Source organism: Carassius carassius, chromosome 5 (genome assembly GCF_963082965.1).
Source record: "Carassius carassius chromosome 5, fCarCar2.1, whole genome shotgun sequence".
Classification (NCBI taxonomy): domain Eukaryota; kingdom Metazoa; phylum Chordata; class Actinopteri; order Cypriniformes; family Cyprinidae; genus Carassius; species Carassius carassius.
In genome coordinates this window covers 34,300,846-34,313,804 of record NC_081759.1, presented here as the reverse complement: position 1 = coordinate 34,313,804, position 12,959 = coordinate 34,300,846, and the positions used below count along the sequence as shown (strand labels likewise).

The 12,959-nt window shown below is 36.7% G+C and overlaps 1 protein-coding gene across 3 annotated transcripts in view; it reads left to right on the top strand.

Annotated features, from left to right (window-relative positions):
• Positions 1-3,964: 3,964 nt before the first annotated feature.
• Positions 3,965-12,959, top strand: part of LOC132141386 (zinc finger matrin-type protein 4-like) — a 75,872-nt gene continuing 66,877 nt past the window's right edge. For all 3 annotated transcript variants that reach the window (XM_059550849.1, XM_059550847.1, XM_059550848.1), the window contains exon 1: positions 3,965-4,124. In XM_059550849.1, coding sequence (XP_059406832.1) covers positions 4,038-4,124 — 87 coding nt within the window. In that variant the 5' untranslated portion in view covers positions 3,965-4,037. The remainder of the gene's footprint in view (positions 4,125-12,959) is intronic.

Here is a 12,959-nt window from a genome sequence, read left to right as displayed (position 1 = left end):
TACTATGAAAATTGCAAACTGCGATAAATCTAGCAGTCAGATTAAAACTTCTGCATCCAGCTAACTGTATCTGGAAAAAAGGATAAAAGCATCTGCTAGAAAGCATAAATGTAAATGTAATATTTAAGCTTGTGATTTTGCAAAGTTCTTTTTTGAAGTTTCATTGTTTGCGATATGCGTCAGACAGTTCTTAAACAGTCTGTCTGAGACTCAGACCACAACAATAACAGCTGGTCAGTTGCAAACGCCTTTGTGCTCCTAATCTGTCCACAACTGAATCCTCAAGACATTTTTCCCTTCCTCATGCAGACAGTTGTCTGTTCCTTTTAAATGGTCAAACCATTTATTCAAATAGAAGCATTGGTGCCAAAAATGACAAGAAATAAAAGTCCAGATATATCAGGTGCATATGTGTATATACACAACAATAGTGGGGAACTAACACATAAATAAATTTTATTTATTTAACATTTATTCTATTGTGCTTTTGCCTTCATTATACACCTCACAAATTTGGAGCACAGCCTTTCAAACCCGGTTTATGTGGGGTTTTGAAGCTTGTTGGGTGAATGCTCACACATTTTCAGAGTGTGACAGCTCATGTCAAGTCTGGATTGACTTGTTACCAGACATGGTGACCTGAAAATGAGATCTGAGTCTGAGTGACTCTATAGACACAGGACGTGAGTGGAGCAGTTTTCAGGATAAAGCAGCCTTTCAGGCATTTATGCTTTAATAAACCATGTAGACAAGAAACACTAATGACAGAATACCGTTCATTGAGATAATTATGTCAATAATGAGTAGACGTCATAACATAAACAATGTTGAGCAGAAGGGACAAAATCAGTTGGGCATGTTTAAATGTGGATGGGTATATTACAATATGAATCTTTTTCCTTTTTTTCAAAAAGAAATTTTAATTTAACGTGAACAGATGTGTGGCCATCTATCTGATGAATAGTATAACAAAAGGGAATATTTGCTGTTTTGCAAAGGATCTCAAAGTCAAGTTTAGCCTAAGGCCACATCCTCTTTAGTGTCATTCTGATGAACTACTTCGCCTGGCATCACTTCAAATCATAATCAAAATTCACTCGAAGGTCAATGGATTTTTCAGAGTTAAAAGATGCAGTATGTTTTCTTCAGAACCTTTTCAAGGTAAACATTTACACAAGAAAATGCAGGGCATACGTAATTTTTTTTTTTTGTCTGTTATTAGATGAAGGACTTCATTCATAGGAAAATGCTGTAAAACTTTTCAAATTCAAAAAAAGTTCAATAAAAATTATAATAATAAAAACAACAACAACAACAAACAGTAGCTCACAGAAATTCACCATAAAAACTACAGTGGTGAATGATGTATGACAGGATAATAATAAATAATAAATAAACTTGCAAAACAATTGCAACAAGGTGATCAAGAAATAAATAAATAAGTTGACATTATTGATTTATTCAATTAAATATTGATTTGAACTGATTTTGAATGATCTTACTTAAATATTATCTGAAATTTACTTAAAAATAGTCCACTTCACATTAAATAAATAAATAAATTGCAGAGATGTAAGGCCTGCAATACCTACACTTCCAATCTTTGCACTTGACTACTTGTCTACTTACTGTACATGAATGTGTTTCTTGTGTTCAAGTGGGCATGATCACCACAACCAATTGTACAACTTTTGATTATCCAATTCAAAATATAAATTTTTTTTACAGATAATTTTTATGCATTTCAATTGTTAGAACTTTTTTTGACTGTCAGCACATAAAAAAAACAATTCTAAATATCTGTTTAGTATTGTTCGTTGTGTTTCCATATTAATTGTGTAATTTCTAATTAAAGTGATAAAATATATGATATGTATAACCAGGGCCGGCCCATGCCATAGGTGGAACAGGCAAATTCTAATTGCGGCGTCGATCCCTAGGGATGCGAAAAGTTTTTTTTTCTACTTTTAATTTTTTTTATTACCAATACTTTAAAAAAAAAGTGATCATCCCACAAAAACATAACTATTTTATTGCTCTCCTGACACCCCTGGTTCAATGCCTGATAAATATCCCCCCTCACAGCTGCACTTCTACAGTACATACATCAGTTACCTGATTGTGATAGATGTTCACAAATAAATTACTACTATGTCAAAAAGACAGAAGCCCTCTGGTGCCCAAGAAAAAAAAAATCGAACTGAGGATATGTGATGTAATAAATGACAATCATATAAATAAACTAAATGAGGTAAAAGTTTGTGAGCAAACATTATAGAAAGCCTAAAAGTTTAAAAAAGGGGCTGGAGTTCCAGAGATCCAAGATTTTTCGTGTCACATGATAACACATTTTAATAATATTTTTATGCTAGTTCTGTAGTATTTGTGGTATTTTTATGGTATTTGAATTGGCTAATTTAGTAATTTTTGTATATATCTTAGCTTAAAATATACTGTACATTGTTAGTTTAAGTTTGTTAATACATTCCCTAATGTTAACAAATGATACCTTATTGTAAGTGTTATCGTTTCACTATCATCAGCTTTTTTTTGAAAAAAGTAATACGAAATAAGAAAATGTAACACCCAATAGTCACATGTACTCCTACAGTTCTCTCTTCATATGCACTTTTGAAATATCTAGCCATGCAGTTTCAGTGTGAATGTTTAAACACAATGATTATTGGTGTAACAAAGACACCTTAAAATAAAGTGTATCCACAGTTAGTAAGGTAGTTGTTAAGTTTAGGTATTGGGTAGGATTAGGAATGTAGAATATGGTCATGCAGAATATGTGCTTTATAAGAACTAGATGCAGAGTAATAACAGAATATGTGCTTTATAAGAACTATAAATAGCAAATATGTAAGTAATAGGCATGCTTTCTAATAAGCAAATAGTTAATAGTGAGAATTGGTCCCTATATTAAAGTGTTACCGTAAGTTCTTCATGTGTTTTCACTGTAATTACCAAAATTATTATTATTAATTTGCTTATTATTAATAGTAAAGGAATTGTCAATTGCTAATAAAGACTGAGTAGTTTTCATTTTAGATAAGGTCATGAAAATTACTTAAAACAAACTTTATTGAACATTAGTTGCATTCATATTCAGTGTTGCTTAAAATGTTTAAAAGATAATTTAGGACACACACACATTTGCATATGCGGTTATGCATGGACTGTTCATCTGTGTTATTTATACTGTACAAAAACTGTATACAACTTACTGTTATGGGTAGTTTTAGGGTTAAGGGACAGAATATAGTTTGTAAACTGTAAAAACCAGTATGTACAAATTGTACTATATGTAAAAGTAGCTAGGTTGGTGTACAGCACTTAATCAATTAAATTTTCCCATTTTCCGTGACCTCATCTAAATTTACAACTATTTATGATTAATAACTTGTTAACAAAGCATTATCTATAACTCTTTACATATGAACTAATTAATAATAATAATATTTGGTTAATTACAGTGATGATCCATGAAGAACTCACTATTTGTAAAAAGTCTATTAATGAATTAACTACAGTTTATAAACCATGAACTAACTATATAGATGGCAAATAGGCTTATTATAAAGTGTTACAACGTAAGGCCTCAAATCTGCTCTGATTAAGAAACGAACTCGTCTATATCTTGGTCTGGGGGAGTACAAATTGCAGAAAATATTCCTTTATTTAGTAAATAACGTAAAATGTAATAAAACAGGTGCAGAACTGATTGCTGCGGTCTGTTTTCAATGTTTTTACAAGTGACTAGTATAATAGCAAAATACATTTGCTGGCTTATTTTACAATTATCTTTCAATTTGTCTCTGATCCTTGTCATTTGTGCACTAAATCCCATCTTGTAAAGCCACCACTGGAGAAAAAATGAAAAAGAAAAAACAAAAAAAAGAAAAAAACTACTCCAGCCATCCAACCAATGGAGGACGGCGGGGCGGAGAACGTTCTGCAATTGAACTAAAGGACCGCAGGCAGCTGTACACGAGCATCCTCTATTCTACACACGCGCCCACATCACACAGTCAATGGATTACACCTTCTCTCTCCAAGTGCAGCACCATCTGACCGTATACCCGACACACTTATACGAGGACTACAGCTTAGAGTTACAGGTATGTTCATCAAAACGCAAGTCAAAGTCCGTGCTAGTTTGTTTAGCGGCGATACGCGCGGCTCCAGACTAACCCTTCTCTTGATACTGTTGGTTATACTTGTTAAACACACTAACAACATTAGTATACCGGATACTTCGTACTCTTAAATGAAATGGTAGCGTTACACTTTCTCTGATTTCGTGACGCTGTGACGCACGAAAGCCAGTTGTAGCGCGAATTCGATGAATGTGTTGCGTGCTGTGACGTTTACTTGATAGCTAAGGGACACAGGAACAGTTTAATACACTTCATAGTGTCATACCTGCCGTTTCATTTGAGAGACCTCATCAGTATCATTTTCTTATGCTTTTTGTTTTGCCACATTACATTTCTGTGGCACGAGGCACTGTTGACAGATTGCTCTCGGTTTCGTCAATCTCACATCTGTTTCATTTACTGCAAACGATCAATTATGTATCACTGTACAGTCATGAGAACCTCGTCGATGCAGACAGTGTCAGTTTTCAGTCAAGTGGGCTTTGATCTTCGTTTTCACCTGTTGTGATCTGTGTAATTTACCGAGACAGTTTGATTGTAGTAGTGTCACCTCTTGAATATATTAGGATTTATTGTAGTGCCTTAGGCAATTGTGGGATTATTACCTGTCATTTATCTAGCCAAGAGAACGGCCAATTGATTTAGACTTAATACAATTTGCAGTTTTATGTATCCTACTAGGAGACATGTTGAAACAATTTTGCAAAGCCAATTAGTTTAGTTTTGTGCATAGCCTATATTATTTATTTCATTTCAGAATCCTTGTTGATTGAATGATCTTGCTTAAACAGGTTTTCTTTACATTTAGGGTACAGGTTGTTCTGTACAGTACATTGAATAAACAAAGAAAAGAAGCAGAATGTTTTATAAACTTTTTCCATTTCATTTCTACAGTCTTTGTAAGTTTAGTAGACACTCCATAAAAGCACAATTGCCCACATAAGTAATCAAAAGTATTCTAATGCATGTTTTTTTTCATAGTATTTTTATTAACAGTTGTAAATTAAATTAAATGTATGCATTTAGCAGACGCTTTTATCCAAAGCGACTTACATTGCATGCTCTACCAATTGAGCTACAGGAACACTTGTTGTAACAATATTAACAGTTATTTTCATTACTGTAAAGCTGCTTTAAAACAGTGTGCATATAATGTATCATATACATAAATGTGACTTGTATTGCTTTTAGGAACTGAAGAACAGCTATTGGTATTTGTTTTATTTTTCTAGTCATTGTTATTAAATTAAATAATGCATTAAGCATTTTCTTATATAAGTATTTAACCATTTTTATTTTATTTTTTTGTACATTAAGCCTTTGAAATGAGTCTGTTCCTTTAAAGTTTCTCCTCCAGGTGCTGCTTAGATCATCTTTGTGCAGAACAATGGCAGCATTAATATTCTCTTTCATATTCCTTGGAGTGCAAATACGTGACACAAAAGCAGATGTCTTATTCGTAATAAGTGGCTTACCTTTTCTTTAACCCTGGATATGTACTTTGTCCACTACAGATTACATTTGCTATAGTTAGTGAAGAGCCCAATCTTATTCCTTTAGTTTGAACTTGTCTATTTGTCTGTATTAAGTTCTATAATTATCATTTAGGATTAAAGATGAGAAATACATGATAAGTTTTCTTTTCAAAGTGGGCTAATAAACAGTTGTTAGGAGAGAGCAGACAGAGAGTAAGATGTGAATTATTGATGTTTTTTTGACACTCTTTTTCTGTGCAGAGAAAAGAGGCTCATCTTTAATTTTTGTTATTATGGCGTTTACGAATTAGCAGTCTCTTGTTTGCCAGCTAGCCAGTGGGAAATGGTATAAGGGGAGAGGAATGCCAGATATAACAGCATCACTCTTATTGCATTCATTCATTATAGATGCATCATAGTCTGAACCGTCCTGCGGTGGTTTTCAATGATAAGGGAGTTGAACAACTTCAAAGTTTGCTCATTTGAACATTATTTCCCATCAGCATTCACACGTGAGCCTCCCTGCCTCATGCAAAGTGTTTAAAATTAAGCCAATTTCTTAGTATTAGGGGCAATTAATTACACAAGGTGGGTGGTTGGTTTGTTTAAACTGTCAGAGAAAATCATCAGTGCACCACAAGGTGGCTCTGTAAGTGTAGAATCACCTTTGAATTACCTCTGAGACTAAACCTTTTATTTTCCCAAGACTCCTGTGCAAATGCCTGCAATACTCACAGTTCACATTCTGTTGAGGTTCATCTTTGTGGACTGTCCTATCCACAGCAATGGAGAGCCTTGATTACATCAGAATTTGTGATAAAATCGGAATAACTGAGATTTTAAAATAGCTGTTTTTTAGACTTTGATGTAAATCTTAGCATATATCATTTGTATTAACAAGCAGTTGAACTCTTTGAGACATACCTTTAAAAAAAGTTTTATTCTAACATAAAAAGAGAAGAAGAATCTTCTGTCTCCATAATCAGAGCAACCCAAGGCAGAAGTGACAGCCCATTGCCTCTCCAATACTGTTTTTCCATTGGGAGGGACAAAACCCACACTTATGGAGAAGCTTATGGAGAGGAAAATGCCTTGCCAAAGCCCAGGGATATGATGTGATATTATCTTTCACAATCCATCTCCATTTCTGCTCACAGGCATTAAGTAGCAAAGCTGAAGTTTAGACTCCCAGCAATATTTACAGCAATACTAGCATTCCTCAATGCACCATGAATACGTATGCTGATTAAAAACCTCCTAAATTCCATGTTCTTATTTATTGAAAATATGGTGTTGTCTAGTCATCTATTTTATATAATGGGTTGTAATAAAAATTCAGTTGTTTTCTAAACTTACCGCTTATATCACACTTTTTTATATTGTTTATCGGAAGTAAGGGTTATTAGCTTTGAAGGAGTGAGGAAAGTGTCCTTTATATGAACCATTCCTTCATTTTATCAGGTGTTGTTGGAGTCCATGGGGTTCTAGTGTGATGAAGAAAATGAGTTTTCTAATTTAATCGAATTTATAATACATGGTCCAGATAAAAAAGCCCCTTTCTAGAATGAGTAAGACAGTTTGGCATGTGGCTTCACAGTGAGGGTGTATATTCTTCGCTGGCGTTGAAAGCACCCTGCAGATATTAAAGGTGCAAAAAAGGTAGCTCTAAATGAAATGGCACAATGCATAACCAAATGGCGGTGTTCAAGGTCGATTTTCGTCCTTACACGCAGTGAATGCACTGTCGGTTAGAGAATCTTGCAGTACATGTTCTGAACTGTTTTCCAATGAACAAGTAAACATCGCAAAACATGATGTGTGTAGAATTAAATCAAAAAGTCATATTTTGCCTTGCTTTGGGCTAGGCTGATTCATAGTTCATGTGTGAAAGAGGTGTGTACTCTTCTATTAAACTTACATTACAGCATTGGAATCGTGTTTCCATATTTGGAGAAAAACTTGGAGACTGGATAAAGATTCAGGTTACACTGTTGTATGATTAAACAATTTATTGTAGGGTTGTAACTAGGTCTGCTTGATTATGGCAAAAATCATAATCACAATTATTTTGGTTAATACTGTGTAACGATATAACCTTCATATTCATCCGGAAGAAGGAGGCGGGAACCGGCGGACAATCAAAAACATTTTAATAACAAAATAAACACAAAACAGCGCACCAGCCCCTCACGGACGACTGGTGCGCATAAAATAAAAACCAAAACACAACTAAAATCCCAGGCCTGGTCCTCTCTCGTCCTTCACTGTCGTCGCTCCAGTTTTATATCCTTCCATCTCCTCCATGGGCCTCGAGACCGGTGGGTCGAACAGGTGTAGTTCATCTCCAATCACTCCCCCGGCCTCGCTCCCATGTCCCTCGGCCCCGCCCCACTCGTCACATACCCCCATCGCCCCTCGCAGGCCGGGGGGTACTCCCGAGACTGCGCTCTACTCCCCCCCTCCCTCCCTCCGGGAGGGCCGCTCACGGGGACCTGCGGGAACCTGGGGGTAGGACAGACGAGGCGAGAGAAAAGGAGATGGAAGGAGGAGCGACAGAGACGAGAGAGGGGAGAGAGGAAAAAAAGAAAAAAAAAAAATTCCGGTTCCCAGACGCACCGCTGCTCGGCCCTCCACCAGCTGGGCGATCTCCTCCGCGGTGCCTGGCGGTGGCACTGGACGGCCCTCGGCGGACGGCACGACACTCCTCCGCCGCCCGGTGGACGGCGACGGCTCCTCCGGTTTTGGGCAGCCTGCAGGAGTCCCCCGTTCCCTGCTCCTCCCCGTTCCGGCGGATGGCAGCAGGCTCCGGCCACCTGGCGAACGGCGCCGACTCCTCCGCTCCCTCACGGACGGCAGCCGTCTCTCCACATCGTGGGCGGCTGGTAGCGAGCTCGCCCGTCCCCGGCAACTCGCTCCAGCCCACCGCCTCGAGCGTCCATGGCGGCACACTCCTCGCCAGCTCGTTGGCACCGCGGATTCACCACAGCGGCGAGGGATCTTCAGCAGCGCGTCCCTCCTTCTCCCGGGCTTCGGCACCACTGTAATGATAAACAACCTTCATATTCATGAAGGAGGCGGGAACCGGCGGACAATCAAACAACATTTAATTTCAAAATAAACACAAAAACAGCGCACCAGCCCCTCACGGACGACTGGTGCGTGCAAAATAAAAACCAAAACACAACTAAAATCCCAGGCCTGGTCCTCTCTCGTCCTTCACTGTCGTCGCTCCAGTTTTATATCCTTCCATCTCCTCCATGGGCCTCGAGACCGGTGGGTCGAACAGGTGTAGTTCATCTCCAATCACTCCCCCGGCCTCGCTCCCATGTCCCTCGGCCCCGCCCCACTCGTCACATACTGTAATCACAATTATTTAACACGATTATAAAGGGGCCATATGACCAAAACTTTATATGAGTGATTTATTTAAAGATAGTGATACATATCAAAAATGTATTTCCTGTTAATAAGGCCTAAAAAAAAAAAAGTTTGGTTCCGGTTGGTTGTCAGTTGAGGTCATTGGTCGGTAGGGATTTATTTATTTTTTGATTTTTATTTTTTTTTTCTCCAGTGGCAGTTTTACACACACACACACACACACGCGCGCGCTGATTTTAAATGTGTGTACCGGTACTTTTACGACAGTGATTCTGTATTCCCGTTTAAAGTCTGTTGTTGCCATAGACACGCAAAACGCACACACACACAAAAAGCCTTCGCGGGAGTTTGTCAGGCGATCTCATAGTAGATTAACATGGAGGATTTGAACTTGAAAAACGGAGTGTACAGACATCTTTTTGTAGTCAAACAACATTCTTTGTTATGTTCATTTATGTGGTTTATTTGATTTTGATGCTATAAATTAACTAGAAGCAAGAGACGATCAGTTAGTTTTAACTGATGATCTAACTTACAGCGATCTGTTCGACACATTCAAGAGCCACAAAACGGTATTTATTGTTTACATTTCTTTAAAAAATAACCACATTTGAAATGTGAAATAACCAAATGAGACTTTGTTTCATATTAAAAGTAAGCTGGTAATGTTAATGTCCTGTCTGTCAGCATGTTGTCAGTGCCCTCTCTGTTCCGCAATATATTGTTTACTCCCCCCTCCCCCCGTGTTTCTCTTAATGTTACGATTTCCAAACCTTAAGTTATAGCTCACTTTAGGAATTGACAGTTAAAGGGTTTTGATGCAATACTTAATGGTTTTTAACGGATTACTTAAGTGTAAAACAGCATTTAAAGGAAACTGTAATTTAATTAACGATGTGTGAAAGACCGTTCTTCCCCAGTCTCATAAAATAAATTTGGGTCGCACATAAATTGACAGGGTCGGTCGGAAACCGGAACCAAACAAATTTTTTTTTTAGGCCTAAGGTTGCTATGACATGCATCTACATTGTAGAGACCAGCGGAATTTCAGACAAACAAACAAAAAGATGTCTTGGTGCGAGGCCAAAATCAAAATCGAACCGTTTTTCCGATTAATTGCACAGCCCTAGATGTAACGATTCACTCAACTCACGATTCGATTCACAATTCTGATTTCACGATTTTATTTGATTCGATTCACAATTTTATTATTATTATTATTATTTATTTTAACAAAATAAGATTTTAGACAAACTATAAATTAAATGTGTCCTTTTATAATTGCTTGGACAAAATGCTGCACATTTCTTTGTGAAATTTAAATATAACTATAATAATGTAATATACTAATGTAGAATATTATTGCTCTTTTGTTGGTGTTGATTGCTTCTATTATCCTCATTTGTTAGTCGCTTTGCATAAAGCGACCTGCTAAATTGCAAAATATAAATATAATGTAAATGTAAATAACAAACCTAAATAGAAATTTTAAAACAAGCCCCAAATCAAATAAATAAGTAACACAAAATAAATCTCTTTATATAAACAAAAATTAGAGGCAACCACTGAATTTTAATCATTATCCAAACAAAGATTCTGCATACATGGAACATGAGCAGTTTTTAATCTAAATTAGATTGTATAATTTCAAAATTTGAAGCAAAAACAGAATGGTTTGACTTCAGTTTTGTGAAACTATAGGTCTACATTAAAATATCTGCATGAAAGCAGCAGACAAGCTGAATGAGCCGCATATTCACTCTCTGCCATCACGTGGCACTTAAAGTGTTTTCTTGGTCTCCACTGTAAACAAAACAGCGCTGCGCTTATGAACTTTAATATGCATTATACAGAGGCAAGATGTAAAGAAAAAATACCGTCTAAACTTTTCTAAAGACATTAAATTCTCCTCAGACATGCATTCATATAAACTCCTACCACTAATTCATCTCAACCGATTTCAATAGTCACATATTTGAATCGATTTTCAACCAGCTCGCGGTTAATCATTACATCCCAAATTTATCACAAAAATGCATTTCTTTTTTGTCCAGTTTGAGTGTATAATTTTATGAGTTTGCTAGACTAAAAAATGCTGCTTTTGAGCAGTTGTAAAACAAAAATTATTGGTTTATGATTATTTCAGTTATATTCTTTAAAATGTTTATGTTTAATTTAATGTGTTACTTCAATCTTCAATGATATTCAAAGCCTACATAATTTTTTTTTTTTTTTTTTTATTAAACAAACACAAAACAAAGTAACAAATCGCCCGACATACAACAAATATAAACACAAAAGTATACATAACATAACAAGGCATTCTACAGTGAACAGAAATGTGCAACAGGACCAGAAGAGTAATAGATCATCTGAAGGCACTATATCATACCAAACCTCAGAATATCAGAAATAGAGGCATTTATGCTGTCCAAATAAGGTGTCCAAGTGCGAGTAAAAGTATCAGTCGTAGAGTGAATAAAAGATGTTAGGAGTTCCAGAGGAATAGTCTCTCTAATAACTGAATGCCATCCCTTCATAGAGGGGGGTTTATCGCTGATCCACGACAAAAGTAAATTCTTCCTGGCAGCAAAAGTTAACAGGTCAAAAAGACGTCTTTTATGCTTATTAGAAATAAGCTTACATGGGAAACCCAGGAGAAGAGACAAAGGGTCAGGATCCAAGGCCAAACCTAAGATATTATTCAATTGAGCTATGATTCTGGAGTAGGTCTGGATAACATGACAATCCCATACACAGTGAATATAATCTCCTATGTTAGATTTACATTTGGGGCAGAGTGGTGAGTGAGCGGAGTTGAACTTGTGTCTTAGAAGAGGCGTAATGTGTATTCTGTGGAGAATCCTAAGCTGAATGGCTCTTACTCTATTGCAAACTGAAAGCCTATTGGCTAGAGACCAAACCATCTCCCAATCATTCTCCGAGATAACCACCCCAAGATCTCTTTCCCATGTTAATCTGAGGTGCGAGGTATTAACTGTAGAATAGGAGCATAGGGCTTTATAGAAGAAGGAGATCAACTTTTTTGTAGGAGGGTTTAAAAGCATCCTCTCAATTACTGAAAGTGAATATTTGGAAGTGAGTGTAGTATTTTTGAATATGTAATCTCTAATTTGCAAGAATCTAAAAAAATGTTGCCTAGGTAAATTATATTTTGAGGCTAAAATATCGAAAGACAATAGTGATCCCTCCTCAAATAAATCACAAATCCTACGTATACCATTAGCCAGCCAAAGGTTAAAACCAAGGTCCATAGTACTTGGCAGAAACTCTGGATTGTTCAGGATTGGCAACAGAGGAGAGGTTGTGTCGATCTTGTCTTCTAATCTTTGAATAGCACGCCATGCCTTAAGAGTATTACATACTAAAGGGTTATCACACATAGCTCTCCTCAGCTTAGAATCACGGATAAATAGTAAGTTTTGCAAAGGGCATTTAGACTGTGAAGATTCAAGATCAAGCCAAACTGATTTAGGATCTTCATTAAGCCACTCAACAATGAATCGAAGCTGGCAAGCCAACTGATACAGTTTAAAATTTGGGAGATCCAAACCACCCTTTGCACCAGGGAGCTGAAGCTTTGATAATTTCAACCTGGGTTTTCTTTTGCTCCAGATAAATGAACTTAACCACCCATTAAGCTCTTTTATAACCTTATTAGACAGTAAAATAGGAATCATCTGCATAGGGTATAGTAGCCGAGGTAGGACATTCATCTTTATCATGGCAACCCGTCCCAGCCAAGACAGAGGGAGAGTCATCCACCTGGTCAAATCATCTCTGATTTTTTCGAGCACTGGTGTAAAATTAGCTTTGTATAATTTCCTAAAAGTAGGGGTTATATTAATACCTAAATAAATAAAACCTTCCTCTGAATATTTAAAAGGAAAAGAGGAAGGTTGATTTTGGGATTTCTTATTCC